We start from the raw sequence: 19,983 nt of genomic DNA on the forward strand, positions 1-19,983 counted from the left end.
TATTGCTTGAAGCATCAAGGTGGCAGTTATTTTCTCAGAGGATGTTTTTTCCAAGAAATAAAAAAAAAATCTATTAAAAAAAAAAAGCTTAAAATAAAAGACAATCTGTACACAGTGTCTGTCTTTTAATCCTAGAGTGCACTAACTGGCTGAGTCCTATGGAGGTTTTTGCTTTTATTCTGTCTTTTTTTTGCTTTTATCCTATCTTCACCAGGGGTGGGCAACACTAACTTTGTAGGAGTTATCCTTAGCTAATGTCAGTAATATGGCTCTGGCTGTTTTTTTTTTTTTTACTTTTTAAAGGTATACTCTGCAAGTCCAGGTATTTTTGGTGACTGTAGAGCTCCCCCTAGAGTCGCGATATATTTATATTTTTCTCTGCTGTGGTAAATAGCCCACTTCTCGTGGCTTGTCCCCCTGTACACAATGAAAATGATTTCATTGTGGAGGTGAAGGATTAACTTCTAATTAATCTAATCTAATCTAATTAAAAGAATCACCAAGGAGCTATTGACAAGGTGATGTTTCACGATTCTTGCGAGATGTCTTCATGCCGCTGTTCTTGAAGATGCATGGCTGTCGTTAGTGACTCGCTAAACATTTATGCTGTATGGCTATGGCAAATTGGCTTCGTAAAGGTTATATTGAGGTGAATATCTTGCATAGTGTACCTTTAACATTCAATAGAATTAATTTAAGGGAAATAAATATTTTTTCCAAATAATTCTGCTTCCAGTATCCCACAGGCATGGTCTGACAACTTGTGAGTGTTGAAAATGAAAAGAAGAGAATGTCTTAAGGAAATGCACTCCACATCTACAACCCCAAAACAGAAAAAGTTGGGACGACGTGTGAAATATGAGGAAAAAAAATAATGTAATAATCTGCAAATCTCTTAAACTCCTATTTTGTTGCAAAAAGGACACAGACAACATATCACTATGTTGCAAATGACACATTTGAAATGTTATGATTTTGAATTTGATACAAGCAACATGTTTCAAAAAAAGTTGGGACGGGGGTAACAAAATGCTGGAAAAGTTGTGTAATGGAGGAATATTTCACAACTAATTAGGGTAACTGGCAACACAATTGGGTATGAAAAAGAGCATCCCAGAGAGGCAGGGTCTCTTAGAAGTAAAGATGTACAGTAGGGGTATTCATCACTGTGTAAACCTGTGTGCACAAATGATGAAACAATGTCATTTTAATGAGTCTTAAGATGAAATTGTGAAGTATTTTGGGACTTCATCTACAGGACATACTATTACTAAGAGAATCCAGAGAAATCTTTGCAAACAAGGGAAATAAATAAATTGGATGGCCGTGATCTTTTGGACCTCAGATGGCATTGCATCAACACCAGACCTGTTTCCAGACCTCAGCTCAGCTCAAAACCTCTGATAACCATTGTCTATGTGAACAGTTTGATACTCAATTCAAAAACTGCAGCAAAATTGTATTGAGACACGATACAGAAAATACCACCGTCTTATCTGGGCCTAAGCTTGTTTAAAATGGACAGAGGTAACATGGAAAAAAGGTCCTGTGGTTAGACCAATCAAAATTTGCCATTATTTTTGGAAATCATGGACTTATCTGGGCTAAGAGGAGAGGGCCTATCCAAGTATCCAACCTATACAACTTGTTTTAGTACTCAGTTCAAAACCCAACATCTATGACTGTGGAGGAGCATTAGTGCCTACAGCATGGGCATCTTTTGGCAAAGCACAATCAATTCTGAATGATGTATACAGGTTTTGAGCAATATAAACTGCCACCCAGGCAATGTCATTTCCAGGGAAGACCTTGAATATTTCTAGCCTGGGTGTTCCCATGCTGCCTTGCGCGCGATTTGATTCACGCTGCTAAGGCAGCCTGAAGACCATCGAGCAAATTTTCGCCTGAGATAGGAGACCAATCACAGAACAAGGGGGAAAGCAAGACGATGATGAGCTATGCACAGACGCATTTGATAGACATCCGTGGCACCCAATAAACGGATCTGGGCATTTTTTTTTCAAATACGAGAAAATGAACGTTTGGTTCCCAGACCACGTCTCATTGAGAAGTGGTGGCGCTAGCCAGGCTAGAATATTTCAGGAAAACAATGCCAAAATGAATTCTGCACATATTTAAACAGTATTTCTCCATAGATGAAGAGTCCAGGTGCTAATATGGCAAATTGTCAAATTAGGTGCACAATGGAATGAAAAACATGAATTTCATGTTTCAACTAAGAATACCCCATACTGTTGAGCAACTGAAATTCTATATCGGGGAGTAATGGGACAACATTTCATTCTCAAACCTCTAACAACTGGTCTCCTCAGTTCCTAAACTTACAGAAATTAAATGTTAAATAAAGAGGTGAAGCAGCACAGTGGTAAACATGCTCCCGTCCCAACTTTTTTTGAAACATGTTGCTGGCATCAAATTCAAAATTAACATATTTTCCATGAAATAGTCCAAATCTTCCTTTTCAACATTTAATATGTTGTCTGTCCTTTTTGCTGCTAAATATGGGTTTACGAGACTTGTATATAATCACATTCTGTTTTTATTCGAATTTTACACAACGTCCCAACTTTTTCTGTTTTGGGGTTGTATCTGCCAAGAGCTACCGTTATGCAGCATATTTTTGGGGGACACCCAACCTTGCAGCTGACCAGCTGTGGTGGCCGCAGGAAATAAATTTCTTGGCTTTGAAATAAGATGTGTCAATGTGACTAGGGGATGTACCGGGCATTTTAAACTGGACTGTTCCATTACCTGCCTGAAATGGCTGTAGAAAGGAAATGGTCATAAAGCACAGGCGTATTGTGAAATGCACATGGACTGGCAGTTAATGTTTTGTTTTGTCTTGTTTGGTCCTGTCTATTTGTTTTGTTGTCTGTTCATATTCCCTTTGGGACAATAAAAACAATAAATAAATAAAAAAATGACGTTAAATGCATAGGCCTATAGGCAAAGTTTAATGACCTTGAGTTTATCAGAGGTCATATGTGGTTTTGCAAATGAAAAAGTGAATTCAACACCCCAATATTGACTAAACAAGGCCATTTGTTAGCTTAATTCATCATTTTAGTACATTGCATTGCTTATAAAGCTGAGAAACTGGGTTCAGCTGGAACGCTTACAGCCCCAAAGTTCAATGACCTCAAGAGGTCACCAGAAGGCAGGTAGAGCTTGTCATATTGCAGATTTGAATTCAGCACACCCAAATTGACAAAATAAGACTGGTTGCCAACTTTGTCTCAAAAATGCCTGAGGGTGTCACAATTCTGGATTTTGGCACCAGTCTATATTAGAAAAGGCCTACACCTGGAAGATGCATCTAAAGATGTTGGTCAGTCAGAGTGAAGCCAATTGTGCATGCAAAATGTAATATAAAATGCTCAGCTCCAAAATCAGCCTGTTTTTACCTATAGGTTTTCAGTGCATGCTAGCTAGAGCATCAAGAAGAAAATGAGCCAAAGCATTTATTCAATAAAAAAAAGCCTTGCCGATTGTACAAAAGCTCAGATAATGTTATAAAGTAATTGAAAGTATCTGGCATGACTCCTTTAAGCAACTGAGTATGATGCAGAGAAACCACAAACATGCACCATTATAATGTTACTCCAGGGTCCTCAGTATACACATGAAATGCAGTGGCCAAGGCAATGTGTTGATTTTTTTTAAGTTGCTCAGACTTTTCTATGAATGCATTGATGGCTCATACTTTTCTCTTTAATACGGTAAGTGTGACCTACACTCAAAGTATTGACTGAAAAGTATGAGCAGTTTAGAAAGAAATCCAATGCCTGTGAGATCTACTTAGACTGTCTGCAAGATTTTTTTTAAACAGGAAAATCTGAAAATAATCAAAAGAGATATTTTAATACTATTCATGATGGTCATTTATACATAACGTGCAGTCCAATGCATGTACTGGGATGATGTTGACAATCTGTTTTGCACTGCACATTTTAAAACCATTACCTGAGCTCAGCTGCCCAACCAGTAACTGTTAATACTACATACTGTACATTGTTTCCCGTTACAGTAAAAGGGATATATACATTACAAAGTAAACTCCAAAATGAAGTTATAAAGCACTTTTGTGCTATTAGACTATAAACATAAGGGTTACATAATAGAGTACATCTACAGTCAGGCTAAGCTGGGCTCGTGTTGAATGAGAAGGGGTTGAGTTTGTATCCTGTCCCACTGTAGAACTTATTCTGAAACTCCACCCTTAAAGGAAAAAGAAAAGAGGGGAAAAAATCAAAAATGCAAAGGTTAAGCATGGCAAAGTTATCAGTGACATTAGGTTCATGACAAAAATATGAAAACTAACTATTGTATTAATACAATAACTACAGTTCTACTATCCATTTTTCTGTTTCGATGGTCACACAAAAAAAGCTTAATAAAAAAAAGGCACATTGGCACTGTACACTGGATTCCGATATGTAGTATTCACCTAACCATCACCATATGCTCCAGTATAAACAGCACTGGCCTCACCGTTAAGGTCTACATTTCACAGGCATGACAATGTAACCAATCAGACGTATTTGTAAATTCCAGAACACAGCATTACATTTTGCCTTCAAAAATCTGCAAATGTCGTTCTTTCAGTCTATTGTAGTTGTTTGAAACTGCCGCTGCTGAGCGCCACTGATGTTCTCCAGACTCATGAGTGGTGTATTGTTTTCATTTGGAAGGGAGAGTGGTGGGTGGAACTGTGAATGACTCATTTCACATACAATGCAGGGCAGATGATCTTACTACAATGTGTGTGTGTGTGTGTGTGTGTGTGTGTGTGTGTGTGTGTGTGTGTGCGTGTGCATTGTTGCTCTGTATGTGTGTGTTGAGGCTATAAACCCACCAGTGTAGACGCAGGGCATGCAGGAAGGCTGAGAGGCCCTCCATGACGAGGAGAATGGAGACAGTGAGCATGGCGAAGAAGGAGAAGATGACCGCCAGCACCACGGAGCCTACGTAACCTTGCCATGACAACGAGATCCGCATCACCATCACCCACAGTACCTCTGACAGCTCTGCAACACACACACACACACAAATGTATGGTACTGATGCACAAAATGTAGCTATCTGGTTTTGGTTTACTCCGAAGTAACACTGTTTTTGATTGTGTGTGGGTATATGTCCTGCACCTGTTGTTTGTAGGTAGGAGGATATGTTGAAAATTATTTTTGGATGTAGACCAATGCCCACATGCCTATGAAGGCAGTCTTGTTCATTTTTGAAGAAAGTGAAAAACTTCCTGATACTGACCCTAACCTCTCCACGCACACAACTAATATCACATGATACCTAAAAGCATTGTTGATAACAGCAACAGACCTGACACAACTGGGTTTTCGATAAATCTGGCATTGCATGCTTTCCATTAAATTAGAGTGACTGAGCTGTTTTCCACATGATTCATCAGTACAAGGAAATCAAAACTTTATTACCTGGATTACCCTTTATTCCTGGAAATAACCTGACAAACTGTGCAGTCGTGAGTTCCTACGTACGCGAAATTTAACGAAATTATTCTTATTGAACGCAAAATTAAACACAGCCATGTTGAAGCCTGCAGTAATGTTTTTCACTGATGTTATGGAAGTCCACTCTGCTAATTGTTTTTCGAGAATGTTGCACAAAACTTCACTCCATGCAAGACATCATCAGAAACACTGCTGGCTTGTGCGTCTTCACGCGTCCTCTTTACGTTCGTCCTAATGCCTGTTAGTTGTCCGTGGATTGGCCTATATTTGCCATTGAAAATGGAAACGTCTTTAGACATGGAAAATCGATTTTACAATCGATTCAATGAACACTTATGTCTCAAAAATCGAACAGGATTTTTTCACAAAAGTGACAGCCCTAGTGTGCGTGCGTGCGTGTACTCACGGGAGTGGGCCAGGCTCAGGGCCCACAGGCGCAGGTAGGAGGCCGTGTTGGAGATGCAGCCCAGGCAGTACTCTATGGTGTGGATGGCCTGGTGCATGAACACCTCGGCCCCATCAAACTCCTGCAGAGGGACGGAAGGGGAAAATGCATGACTCACACACACATGCTGAACTGGAACAGTGAACAGCATGTCTCACTTCTCAGCTCCACAGCCCTGCTTGCTGTCTCACCCTCACCCAAGCTGTCCTCCTCCACTCTGGGCTTCCTCTCTCACACCAGGTCTTAACTGCATGCGACGCGGGCCAGTGTCAACAACAACAAAATCAGGTTGATTACTTTGTTTTAAACTAGTTTCCTCACTGGATGTGATGCAACGCATTGTTTTGAGCAGAACTTTTTCTTTTTATATTTTCTTCTGTAGCCCGTGTTAAAATGATTCAATTTGAACGAGTATAAGTATATATACTCTTTTGATCCCGTGAGGGAAATTTGGTCACTGCATTTATCCCAATCCATGAATTAGTGAAACACACACAGCACACAGTGAACACACAGTAAGGTGAAGCACACACTAACCCGGAGCAGTGAGCTGCCTGCTACAGTGGCGCTCGGGGAGCAGTGAGGGGTTAGGTGCCTTGCTCAAGGGTACTTCAGCCGTAGATGTGGGCATGGGAGAGCAGTACTCAACCACTTCCCCCACCCACATTTTTCCTACTGGGTCGGGGAACCGGCAACCTTTCGGTTACAAGCCCGAAGCCCTAACCAGTAGGCCACCAGTACATGATGCCGAAATCATGTATTTCAAATATTACTACACATAAAATACCCAGACAGGTAGATCAAGATAAGCAGATGAGATGAGCTGAGTCATAGATATGAATACGTACAGTATTCCTCCTAATAGAACTGAATGGACAATGTGTTATCTATGTATTTATATCTATGAGCTGAGTAGTGCTGATGCACTGTGACCCATGTCCCAGTCTCGCTCACCGCGGGCTCCCGGCCCCCGTCGCCCTCCAGATCTCCCTGCAGGGTGTTGATGGAGCTGGTGTCTGTCATCACTGGAGCCTGCTCCCCCTAGTGTCATAACACATGGGTCACATCACAACAATGTGGATACAGCTATTACACATTAATGTTATTATGTATCCTACTACATACAAACATGATGTCTTTAACCAATAGACACATTCTCACTCTCCACAGTACACACACACACACACACACACACAAACACACACACACACACACACACACACACACACACACACACACACACACTGCTCTTACAGTGCTGCTGCGGGCTCTTCTCTTGTGCTTGAGGTAGAGGTGGAGGGGTTTGCCCAGTAACAGCACGGGCACCGAGCTCAGCGCCAACACCACCAGCACCCGCTGCACGATCATCTGGTCCAGAGTGCAGAGGACAGAGACGAGAGCCTCTTTTAGACAACAGCAAAGACACCCGCTATACAGCACTGGAGCTATTACCACACACAGTGGCTTCTCAGGATCTATGTGTGTTAGTGAGTGGTCTCTGTGAAGACTGGCTTTTAAGCACTGAGACGTTGTATTGATGGTGCTCTTATGGTCGTTAGGCTCCAAAGCTTCTCCATAAAGAGCTGATTCCACTGCTGATTCTGTCAGTGTTTCCCCCCCCTCTATATCTGTCTTTTCTCTCTGTTCAAGGGGAGTCTTATTGGTTTGTCTCACCTGCCCGGGGTAGAGTGGCGGGTTGTCCGGGTTCTGAGCGAACAGGAACATGTCTATGAAGTGGATGAGAATGCTGGGGGCCCGGTCCGAGTCCCACGGCCCGAAGGCGACCCACTTGAAGATGACCATGAAGACCAGGTAGCCGAAGAGGCTGAGCATGAAGACGAGCTCGGGCAGCAGCACCAGGAGCACGCTGCTCAGCTGGCCAAAGTGTCTGACCGGGGGGAGAGGAGGGGGGACACGAGAACAGCAGGCAGAGTGAACACACAAGGTCAGGACAGAAGCCAGGGGAGAAAAAACAGCCTGTGGTAATGAGCAAAAAACCCATCTGTTTTGTGGACCTGAAAGTGTTCATAATCTAATGAGAAATCACACAGGCTGGTGTACAATAACAGTGAAAGTAGATGGGCCTAAATATATTCTCACAGTGTATGGTCAGGACAACAGAATTGAACAGGTAATCAGCAAATCGGGTAGTCAGTATACCAAACACATAAAGTATGGCTTATGACCCAATAGGAAGGACTCAACACCTTGATGCCTTCAGGCTGTCAGAGGTGAGGCACGACTCACATGTAGTTGAAGAATGACAGGCACACTCCAAAGGTCATGTGGATGACCCCTATGATGACAGACATCTTCATCTTGTAGGAATTGAGGAAGGTCAGGTGGTTATTGGCTAACCTCCAGATCTGTGCAAGCAAGGACAGGGAGAAAAGGGAATATGTATGTATTTGAAATCTCTCTGAAATTTCGCACTCTGGCGAAAGCATGACTTTTCCATCTGTTTTGAAAAGGGGCAAATGATGCATGCCAGGCGTGTCCTACCGGGTCAATGCCAAACGGATACGGCCCCTGGAAGACTCCTGTCACATTGGGGTCCAGGCTGAGGTACTGGTTCTCCCGTAGAGTGTCCTCACTGGTGGAGATAGATGGGTTAGAGTTAACTGTGAGAGGTCAGTCAGAGGGGGCTTGCCTCATAAGTTACAAGTGGGTGAAGTGAGGCTGATCCTTTAGTTATGTTTCTGCATCCCATAAAGATCTGTACCTCTGGTTGTAGGGCTGGATATCAAGATCCTGCTGTGTGTTTGAGAGTGTGTGTGTGTGTGTGTGTTCATATATATGAATATGAAATACTTGCCTTTCAGGGCACGAACAGTCAAAAGCACGAACGTTTAGAAATATCCTGGCGTCATTTTAGTGACCAGGATAAGTTTTCCATTGGCGTAGCGCATTTTAAAATGATACACAATCTATGTACACAGAACTTCCTCTCCCCTTACTTCCCCCTAAGTACATTAATTATATTCTATAGTGACACCTTATGACCGTCCCAGGTAGTAACTAGGGGGCTGAAAAAGACTGCACGGTTGATGAAACTGCACATAGTCAGTCATCCGCTTCAAAGTCACGCTACCTTAAGGCTAATAATAGCTGTGCCCTCACACTATCGCACGTGACAATTTACTTAAAAAAAGAGTTTCTACTCTTCTGGGGTATCGTGACAGGAGAACCATGGCAACTTTGGATGCGGTTATCTTAGACATACTTTTTGCAATACCCTCGATATACATATCGCTGGAAAGCTTAGTTTATGGTCGTTCATGTGAGCACAATAACTTAATTTTGTAAATTTTACCAAAGCGACTGGTTTCGCCTTGCAGGGTCACATGTGTGCCCTTCCAGTGGAAAAGGGTACCATTTGGGAGTGCTCTCTATGCTGCCCCTACATGACAGTGTTCCAAAGTCATTTCCAGTACAGAATGCAGTGGAATACAGTATATATATTGTGTATTGTATATTGTACTAAAAGCAGAGTCCCAACGTAGGTGTTCCTCTAGTGGATAAAATCTTATGCAGTAAATTAAAGGGTGTCCCTACTTGAATCAGTCTAGGGAAATGTGATAGGTGCCCTTGCAATGGAAAGGACCAAATCCAGTAAAAATGAGATGTGGTGCCCTACAGTCTTCCTTTCCATGTGCCCTCTAGGGAAGGTTTTCCCAAAGTCAGTGCCATGACGTGAGTCTAGGGTGCCACCAAATACTTTTCTGTATTTCTGCAAAATCTGGATCCTGATCTGTATCTAAACTAGATGTACCGCCGAGCGGTACAAAATATGACCGCCGCCCAGTCCAGCATTTTTTCCACAAAAATAAATCACGCTGAAAGGCATATATGATTCTAACTGTCTCACTAAATTGCATTATCCACACTCAATTCTCACTGGTATCTGCTAGACAACAAGTACCAAAACATGATTAGTTCATAGATTTCACATGTAAAATTCATTTTATACAACCCCACCCCCATCTTGCCTGTTCATAATTCTGAGAAATTCTTGAATTGTGTGCATGTGTGCGTGTACATGTTTATGTTTATGTGTGTGTGTGTGTGTGTGTGTGTGTGTGTGTGTGTGCGTGCTTGTGTGTTTACCTGCGTATGTGTGTTTGTGCATGTGCATGCATGCGTACATATGTCTACTGTGTGAGTATGTGTCATACGTATGATTACTGTGAATGTATGTGTGTGTGTGTGTATCTGTTTGTGCACATGTGTGCACATGGAATGGGTTAACATGATCCCTGGAGGCAAACATATGGAAAAAATTGGTCATCCTAGGCCCTACGGTTCTCAAGATATTCACAGAAAACTGTGTCTGCCCTACCCTCCTTTCGGGGGGTCCAGTACAGCGGGGGGGCTACAGATCAAAATGAAAAACGATGGTTCCATGCTATCCATGTGGGGTTACATGCCCACCAAGTTTCGTGTACCCCGGTCTTTCAGTGTCCCGGGAATCCTTGACGGAAATTTGGACATGCGAAAAAGAAAAAAAGAAAAGAAAAAAAATCTGACTAAACCTATATGACCGCCGCTTCGCTGCGCGGCGGTCATAATAATCATGCAGGAGGACTGAGATATGGTGACCTATATGGCTACGTCTGAAAGTCTGTAGCAAATTGGACCAGTAGTGTACGTTATGCAAGTGGACACACACACACACACACACACACACACAAGATTATATGTGTGTTTGTGTGTGTGTGTGTGAAAGAGAGAGAGCGAGCGAGATTGTACCTCCAGTTGTAGTGCTGGATCATGGGCTGCAGGTGCCACCCAGAGGGGAAGGGGCTGAGGCCTTTGCTGAAGCACTCGTTGTAGATGGCACCCGTGTACATGGAGAAGAGCCCCATCAGTAGGATCAGATAGCGTCCTCCAAACAGCATCTTCCAGATCTGACACGCACACACACACGCACGCACGCACACGCACAAGGTAGACATGATCTCAGTGGCACTGCTTGGAGAGAGACCTTACAGTCAGGCACAGGCATTGACATCAGTCAGCTGAGCTGTCCTTCCCCTGAGCTTGATGGGGAGGTATTCCATTGTGTTTTTGATGGAGTGTGAACAGTAAGAATTTGAGCTTCATGTGAAAGGGGTTGTATGGTATGATGAAGTAAGCTGTGTTTTTGTTTTTATTTATTTACACACTGCCAAATATAATCAGCCGCACAGTGTAGCTGGGTGCTACCCAGATGAGCTTGTCACACCAAATGCTTTAGACTGCCAATCTTAGTGCTGACACAGAGAGCTGAGGTGATACAGAGAGAAAGCTCTTTCAATTTGAGATCCAACCACAAAAGCATGCCTGTTGTCAAGCAGGTCAGAAAAGACAGCACACTTGGATCTGATTAATCAGAAATAATAACATTGATAAACTAATGGAGAAGTGAACATAAAGTTGCTTAAAGAGCTTAAAATTGTCATGTGACTGATTTGATTTCCACATAGTGGTAATTTGGACAAATGTTTATTAGTAACACCCCTAGTAAAACTGGAAGCCTACAGAGTGTTTCTAGTCCCCAAATACACAGCTGGGTTCAATGATTCTTATCTCATCTTTCATAATCCATATTGCCTCCATTGGAAGGGCCATTATAGTGTCCATGGAAGAAGTGAGGTGAAAAGTGAAAGCTGACTGTGTCCTCACCTCATTGGAGTTGTTCCTTAGTTTGGGGTCCCTCTCCTCCAGAACCATCCACAGGGCTGCCACCGTCATGAGGAAACCGTGGCCCACGTCCCCAAACATCACCGCAAACAGAAAAGGGAAGGTGATGATGGTGTACACGGCTGGAGGAGGGAAAGAAACCACACACACACACACAGATGGAGAGAGAGAGAGAGAGAGAGATTGGTATGTGTTTAACACCTCTAATAAGTGATAAATCTCCAACACCTTCTGAAAAATGATAAACTTCCAGGCAGTGCTATGTGTCCTATTGACAGTGCAGTAAGCACAGTGGATAATGTGGTTATATGAGCGTGTTACCTGGGTTGACTTCCCTATAGCTGGCTATCCCATAAGCATCCACTAAGCTCTGAAAGCCGGCAGTGAAGGAGTTGGTGTTGAAGAGAGTAGGCGGGGAGGTGGGGGCAGGAAGCCGATTGTAGAATGAATCTACTCCACTGCCACTCTTCCTCTGAGGGAGAGATGAGAGAGAGAGTGAGGGAAATGAGGGGGGGGGGGGGGGGTTGAAGTACACTGTCAGTGGGTCATGAGATCAAAAAAAGTACATGGATGGGTCCTACCGATTACCGTCTGCAAGGCAGAATATCTACACTGTATTTTATGGCGAACAAGTCATAATAGAAGTAACACTATGAAATAATTTGCTACTTTCTGATGTTTTTAGTGTTTATCTTCCAATGTAAAATTCCATGACTTTCCCTGACAAAATAACTGAATTTCCATGACCAACTGTAATGGTACATAAAAATTACTTAATTGACCAAAGATTTCAGAGCAGCCACATAGCATTCTAGAATCTTTGAGCGGGAAATGAATAAATGGGCACTGAAAAAACAAAGCAGGGCTAACCACAACCACTCAAGCATCCAGTAATGGAAAAAGCTAATAACTCTAATAAACATCAATTCTGTCTGGGAATAGATATGTATTAACCCATTAATGTCCATAGCGGAAGTTTCCTTTAGCACTTTCTTTTAAAGTACAAGCTAAGCAAAGCACAAATAAGTTGACATTTAAAATCGGTAAAAATATGTGGCTTTTTTGTGTCGATGTACCTGACAAAGACATGAGTTGTCCCAAGAGGTCTCACACCAAATATCAAGTTGCTGTCTCTTATAGAACTTAAACGGTGGTCCTTTTCCTTAAACAATTATTTTTAGTTGTTAGTCATTAATAGGTTAATGTATATTGGCAAATACATTTTATTACAAAAGTCCCTGATATTCCCTGATTAGAGTTGTTGACTTTTTAAGAGCTGGAAATTAATAAATAGGCATAAAAAAAACAACGTAGGGCTAACCACACCCACTCAAGCAGCCAATAATGGTAAAGGCTAATAATTATCCTGATAAACATCAATGCTGCCTGAAAATACATTTGCATTAATGTATTTTGGCAAGTAGATTGTAAACTGCTACAACAAAACTCCCTGATATTCCCTAACTTTGCCCCAAAAATCACCAAATTCCCTGACTTTCCCTGTCTGGAATAGACTTTATTAAAATTCCATGATATTCCAGAAGTCCAATGACCCGTGGGAACCCTGATAAATACATGCGTTGTTCCCACACTAGCATTAAAAATGTGCACTATGTACCGTAGTTATGCTGCTGGTGTCTGCTAGGCTCCTGCATGCCTAGTAAACTAGCTAGTTTTACACCAAACCTCCACATGTCTGAGGTGGTGATTGAGCTTCTTGTTTTCTTCTCTCTCTTCTCCCTTGTAGAGGGCTCGTCTGCCGTCATCCCAGTGTCATCTCAGTGTCCTGTGTGTTCCATCCCTCCTGGCCCCCTGTCTGTCCGCCCCCACTCCCCCTACCGCTATCTCTTCTTCCTCCTTCCTTGTCTTACCGTGCCCTCGATGAGCGCACTCTGCAGCAGCAGCAGCTTCCTGACGGGGCACCAGGCCTCGGCGATCAGGCACTTGTCGGTGACGGACGGACTGCAGAGGTTGAGCACCGTCTGCACGGCCTTGCACTTCCCCACGCGCACACGCCAGCGCGGCAGCTCGGCCAGCGCCCGGGCCAGCAACTGCTGCAGGTAATTCTCTGTCTGGGACAGCACCTGCAGAGGGAGACGCAGGCCGAGGAAGAGGAAGAGACGGTGGGCAGAGTGGCGGAGTTGGAGGCCAGGAGAGAGAGACAGAGAGAGAGAGAAGAAAGAGGAATTAGTGTGACCAGGAAAAACATTACGAGTATTTCTGATCAATCCTGAGAGAAACATTGCTAATATTTCTCATAGATACTGAGATGATGCCATGTGTGGCATGAAAGAGACAAATGCATCAAAGCAGAGAGAGCACAGGAGGAGAAAGACAAAAAGAAAAACATGTTCAGTGAGACATAACAGGAGACATAATTGAGACATAACAGGAGATTGAAGACAAAAAAATGTCTTCAAATCAACGAACCTACTCATTGATTTTTGATTATTTCACATTCAGTGTTTATATCAAGTACGGTAATACCAATGTCACATCTGAAAATGATGCCCATTTGCCATTTTTCCTCTCTGTTCTCATCTTTCCTTCCTGTCTCTCACCGTTCTGATATCCAGTATTCTGCCTTGAAGTCCATGTAGAATCTCCTCCTTCTCAGCTGTGCTTTCTGGATAGGCAAACGTGTGCGTGTGAAAACTAAGGGACAGAAACAGGGGGGAAACATCTGTTACGAGCTTATCATTAGCATATTTTAACTTTTCTACTCTTTGACAGGAAAGATGTATCCACAACAAACGCACCAGTCACATATCTTTTTGACCTTCTGGCCAATCTGGTCGCCCCAGTACGAGATGAGGAATACTGTCCACTGAACCGTCTCGCCCTGTGATTTTTACACAGAAGAGAAACTATGATCAGTAATTCACTGCATAGTCATTAACAGGTTGAGGCAAATTTGTAATTTTTTACTTTAAAATAAACTTAAGAAATAAAGGATAGCACTCAGAGTGCTTTTAAAGAAAGAACTGTGAGTGCTATAATTAATTTCTAAAGTTTATTTGACGCTCAGGAGGATTGAGCACCCAGTGGAGAATATACTAAGGTGTTGAACGTGTTAGTCTGGTCATTTTTTACTTTAAAAAAGCCGACAAGTCTTAAATGCATGACATCGTCTTACAGTGTCAGATATCTCCAGTCTCTCATCCATCTCCCAGAAGTCCACAATGATGTAACCTCGACAGGCCCGCCACAGCAGCCGTTCAAAAGAGGGTACCTTCCACGGGTGAACCACTCCAGCCACAAAACTAGGAAGCAAAGCAGGACACTTAACCACATCTTCATTCCTCACTCTGCTTCTACTTACAGTGTGTGTTAAATGAATATTAGGCAAACAGTGGTTGAATTTCTCTGACTTCTATGCATTGCTCAACCATCAAAAATTGGCGGAGTATTCTGTCTTATAAGGTTTACTGAGGTAGGACATCAATGCACGGCAAAATGCCAGCCTTAACACAAAAGCAAACATCTTCACTTACATGCTCGAACACAACACAGAGATTAAACAACACAATATGTTAACACTAGAGACAACACACAAAACTGTGTGCGCTGGTCCCATTTCCTTCACTCTGTTGCTTTTCTGATAGATGGTACTGTGGACTGCTTACGAGAAATTAAAGCAATGAAAGTACACTTAACTTAGTGCAGCATATTCATAACTATGTTGTAAATGTCAAGTGGTGTCTCTTTTCCTTTTGCCTCACAATTTTGTAGTAATAGTCCAGTTTCTGCACTTGCAACGACAAAGCTGCGTCCGACTTCACCACAAGGAGGTTGGATCATGTTCATGACTGATTCCATGAAAGTAGGCCAAACCAAATTTGATCTGCTTTGGTGTGTCAATTAATGCATATGTGCTCCAACTGTGGATAAGGTATATTTCTAGACACCAGAGAAGGTTCCAGAGAACAGAGATGTGACTGAGAGTTTCCGACATAAGAGTTAGGAGGTGGGAATGGTGAGAGAACGATCCAGTGCTTGAGCATTGCTTATAACGAAAGAAATACAACCATCTTTGATCATTTTCAAAACATTCAAAACATTCAAACATCCAAAGACATTCTTGCTACCTCAGTCTGACGTCTTGTCTGTTATCCAATAGCGAAGCTGTTTCTACCGTTGTAGGAGGCGGGGGACCCTTATGGGAAATAAGAAATAAGGAAACATCAATCACTGGAAAACATCAAACCAAAGATGGCCGCAATAGAAATTCTGAGTTAATATGCTGGTTGGGTGCCTGTGGTCTGCTGCTTCACCTGTGAAGCTGTGAGGGAGTGAGTTTGGATCAACACGCCTCTGTATTGGCTGAGCTGAGTCAGCTGGTTCCTCAGGCTATCTCTGTTCCTGGACACCTAAGCAAAGAAATCAAGTCAAAACCTGGACATTATTGCATCTAACCAAATCAAATCCAAATGGCATATGCTTCTCTCCAATAATATTATTATGATTAATAATAATAATAATAACAATAATAATAATAAAATGTGTCTTAATTAATCTAAATTCATCTGTTATACCCTCAGTATGGTACAAGTCTTTAATGTTTCCTCAGATATGAGTAATGAGTCCCATATGGACCTGATTAATCAAAAGCTACAAAGTCTAACAAGCTTAAAATGGTCAAAAAAATTGTACAGTCTCAAGATATTCCACAAAAAGGTTCCAAACTCCTATTTGTGAAACACTGCTGCACATACACGCACACCCACACACATACACACCACATACACAAAGGCTACACCTTTCTCTTACACGCACACCCACACACACCACATACACAAAGGCTACACCTTTCTCTTACACGCACACCCACACACAGCACATACACAAAGGCTACACCTTTCTCTTACACGCACACCCACACAGATACACAGCACATACACAAAGGCTACACCTTTCTCTTACACGCACACCCACACACATACACAGCACAGACCCACATACATTTACACTTACATTTTACATCTACAAATTTGGCGGACGCATTTGTCCAAAGCGACTTATAGCAATGGAATAAGATTTAGGCTATTAACATCTAACATTAAGCATTTGAGCTACACTACAGCAATATAATACAATTTAAGCAATTAACATTTAAGCATTTTAAGATTTAAACTTTTAAACTACAGGGCTACAGCTACAGCTACAGCGTTAAAATAATGTTTACAGTACAGTAATGTCTACAGTACAGAGGAGTGATGGTGGGAGGTTTATCTTGGAGTAGGTTGGTAGGAATAGGGTCCAGTGGGCATGTAGAAGGGCTACAAGCACAACCACACACACGCCCAGCAAACACACACACACATACACAAACACACACACACACAACCACACACATACCCAGCACACACACACACACACACACACACACACACGCACGCACACACACACACACACACACACACACAACCACACACATACCCAGCACACACACAGACACACACACACACACGCACACACACACAGATCTACACCTCTCTCAGCTCTCTGGCCAGTCGCTCACTCTCCTCCTCAATGGCCAGCAGCTCTCGGGGCTGTGGGGCCGAGGGCACCGGGCTCGGTATGGGTAGAGGACCCGTCAGAGGTGGGCACAGAGAACGGCTGATCTCCTGCTCCAGAAACGCTGACGGAACAAGAGGCAATGAAAAAGAGTATGTACTAGTTGTCCCCTATCTACTGTATGTTATAATGTACTGCAGCGTCAAATAGTGTAATATGAGCTTACAAAAAGTTTTCTCCATCTCCTCACATCTTCTTACTTCATTAACAAACTTCCGCTGAAAAGCGTTGACATTTGGATTCAACTGTAAGACAAAGGAGTCAATGATTAAAAAAGGATTCCCATCACACAATGTCATGATGAACAGTTGCAACCAAAAGAGGTGGAAATGCTCACGTCTCTAAATTCAACCAGTCCCAGCTCTCCAAGTTCGCTGACACAGTTGTATGCTGCTCCTGACTGAAGGAAGAGCTGAACTAGACAAACCTCTTCACTCCGGAAAAGAGCACCCATGGTGGCCTGACAAATCAAAAGGGTGGATGGGGGGGGAATTAATTTGTCTTCTTACAGAACAATTTTAGGGCTCAAAGGTAGAAGTCATACTCGGATATGAAGGTGTTTAATGCAATTACAGTGCAATGACATGTCTTTGTAGCTTGGTACAGTTTTTGCAAAGTCTGCATGGCTTGTTAATGCACTTTTGGAGAAGCCACTATAAAGTCTCTATAGACTAGGCTACTGATTGTGAGCAAAGACCCTCCTCATAGAGTGCTAAATAAAATCCAAAAACAATGACAGTAAACTGCACAGAACTTCATAAAGAGCTGAAAAGATGTTACCACCACCATGAGGCAGGCAGCCCAAGTTTATTTCTCATGTGACAACCCTGCAGTTATGTGTTATTGAGTTTTCGGAGTGGTGAGACAGACACATGTGACAGAGGGAAGAGACTAGATTTAATCAGAGTCAGATGAGAGAGAATGCCAAGTTTGCAACAACCACTGACAGGACTTTACAGATTCCCCCAAGTGTGAATGAAAGTAGAGGTTTGTATGGAGATAACCTATGCGTGAAGAAATCTTCATTCCTCATTACTGTTTGGCCAACTTAGCATCCTCAGCATCTTGTGCATCTTGCACAACTTGTTCAATGTGACGAGTCTGATGTTTGACGACCATGCTGCGATGTTCTCTTGTGAACTAACTTAGCGTTGAAATCTACTTCAGCACCGTGTAGCTAGTCAATTGTCACGAATATAATCTACGTTTAGTTTATCTTCATTAAAGCGGCCTCACACACAGCTGGTAAACAAGCCTTTTTTGTAAGAGGAATGCCGGCTAGCCCAGAAGGTAACGTTACTTCTGAAAGCTAAATACTACCGGTATGTTATAGCTTGTATGCTACATATGCATAACATGTCGCACCGCAAGGACGCCCAATATCTCAACTCTGTTGATTATGCTAGTTAGGATCCAACTGATGTTATCATGCATTTGTCAAACAAGGCATCAAGCAAGCTATAGGCTATTCAAACGAAACAACGAGCAATAGCCAATGCTTCACTTCATCTTCTTGATAGAAACGTTACATGACAGGCAGATATCACGTCAGTTACCTACAAGCTAGCATTAGCTTAGACCATATAAAGCAAACTATACAGCATACCGTTTAAATCAAACATGGAAATCATAACCCACACGCCTACCGTGTAATATGAGCCGTGTGAATTCAGCCGGTACTTTGAAGCACGTTAGAACCTTATTTTCACCATCTCCCACTGGCGTCTGCTAAGGCCAGCCCATGAGCCTACATAAAATGCGCCCCGTGCTCATGTAAACAAAGGACTACAGAGAGCCGCATCTAACGAAGTTAAACCAGTTTGGGAACTCTAGTGATCCATATCTGCATCTCAAGCTACTGATTCCACGTGATGTGTCGGCTTTATGGTTTAATGTTTTCGTAAGGAATATTGTAATTATTTTATTATAACACAATTTAAGTCTAAGCAGTGTAGTGGAACACATTCCTGATCAGTGCATGACAGTAGTTTTATTATAAGTCAAATGTCCTATTTTGGTCAAGTGGGGACAATTGGGACACAACCCAGCCAACACTCAACTCAGCTTCGACACTCAACTACTTTTACTGTGTGTGGGCCACACCTGGGCCAACAGAAATAAGAGTCATTAGGCCTATACTGTGTGGGCCACACCTGGGCCAGAGCTAATTCTTTGTGGGCCATTCTTGGGCCACCAAGCCAGAAGTGGACCAACAGCAAGGGATTGGCAGGTGGGCCAGACACATTTTGCTTTAATTAGGCTAACAACAACAAAATCAGGTTAATGGGAAGAAAAAAAAAAACATCTAGTTAGTTTGGCCAAATAGAAAAAGAAATGGGTAATTTCCAAGTGGAACGTTTTTTGATAACTCACAAAAGTTAATTCAAAACACAAAAATCTGATTTTACAATATGGCTTTGTAGAATGCATTAAAACATTAATTATTGCATAAGCTACTTTGAACAATAATCTATCATTTGTATGAGTTTATTCTATGTATGTGGCCTGTGTGGAAGAGATTTAGCTTAGAGTCTGATATAAGGTTTTGTCTTTCTCTTTAGTAATTTATTAATCTCTACAGAGGTCTCATATGCATCAGGCAATCAGGATACAAAGAGAAAGTCTGTGCACCAAAAAGACAATCAGTTGTTTTTCACATTTACATTTATACCTTGCATCTCATAGTATCATCATCATTGTATCATTGTATCATTACACCTCCCTGCACACACACATGCCTTTGTCAATACAATGTGTTAATTAAGAACCAAGGGC

General features: G+C 42.3%; 1 protein-coding gene across 2 annotated transcripts; it reads right to left on the reverse strand.

Moving 5' to 3' along the window:
* Positions 1–3,863: 3,863 nt before the first annotated feature.
* tcirg1a (T cell immune regulator 1, ATPase H+ transporting V0 subunit a3a) lies at positions 3,864–18,969 on the reverse strand. 2 transcript variants are annotated; one of them, XM_076293928.1, is made up of 21 exons: positions 18,855–18,969; positions 17,546–17,668; positions 17,375–17,453; positions 17,124–17,272; positions 15,906–16,001; positions 15,720–15,787; positions 14,768–14,894; positions 14,391–14,473; positions 14,193–14,286; positions 13,503–13,715; positions 11,953–12,103; positions 11,614–11,753; positions 10,699–10,856; positions 8,452–8,542; positions 8,197–8,315; positions 7,624–7,837; positions 7,204–7,317; positions 6,904–6,984; positions 5,911–6,031; positions 4,877–5,048; positions 3,864–4,239 (listed from the first exon to the last, which is right to left on the reverse strand). In XM_076293928.1, exons 2-21 carry the CDS (start codon positions 17,660–17,662, stop codon positions 4,161–4,163), a joined length of 2,466 nt encoding a protein of 821 aa, XP_076150043.1. In that variant the 5' UTR covers positions 17,663–17,668; positions 18,855–18,969; the 3' UTR covers positions 3,864–4,160. The 2 variants fall into 2 exon arrangements, with proteins under 2 accessions (XP_076150043.1, XP_076150042.1); XM_076293927.1 differs by having other exon boundaries at positions 6,904–6,990.
* Positions 18,970–19,983: the final 1,014 nt, after the last annotated feature.

This window comes from Alosa pseudoharengus, unplaced genomic scaffold, assembly GCF_046254945.1.
Source record: "Alosa pseudoharengus isolate Yale_2024_CS ecotype anadromous, Long Island Sound unplaced genomic scaffold, YU_APseudo_1.1 YU_APseudo_1.1_scf_2, whole genome shotgun sequence".
Classification (NCBI taxonomy): domain Eukaryota; kingdom Metazoa; phylum Chordata; class Actinopteri; order Clupeiformes; family Clupeidae; genus Alosa; species Alosa pseudoharengus.

Bases quoted from the DNA above. Each gene is read 5' to 3' on its own strand.
- tcirg1a (XM_076293927.1), bottom strand. From the start codon at position 17,662: ATGGGTGCTCTTTTCCGGAGTGAAGAGGTTTGTCTAGTTCAGCTCTTC. The intron at 17,273-17,374 runs GTAAGCTCATAT...TTGTTCCGTCAG, and splicing joins GGAGATGGAGAAAACTTTTT to CGTTTCTGGAGCAGGAGATC. The intron at 5,049-5,910 runs GTGAGTACACGC...TGTGTGTTGCAG, and splicing joins CCTGAGCCTGGCCCACTCCC to AGCTGTCAGAGGTACTGTGG.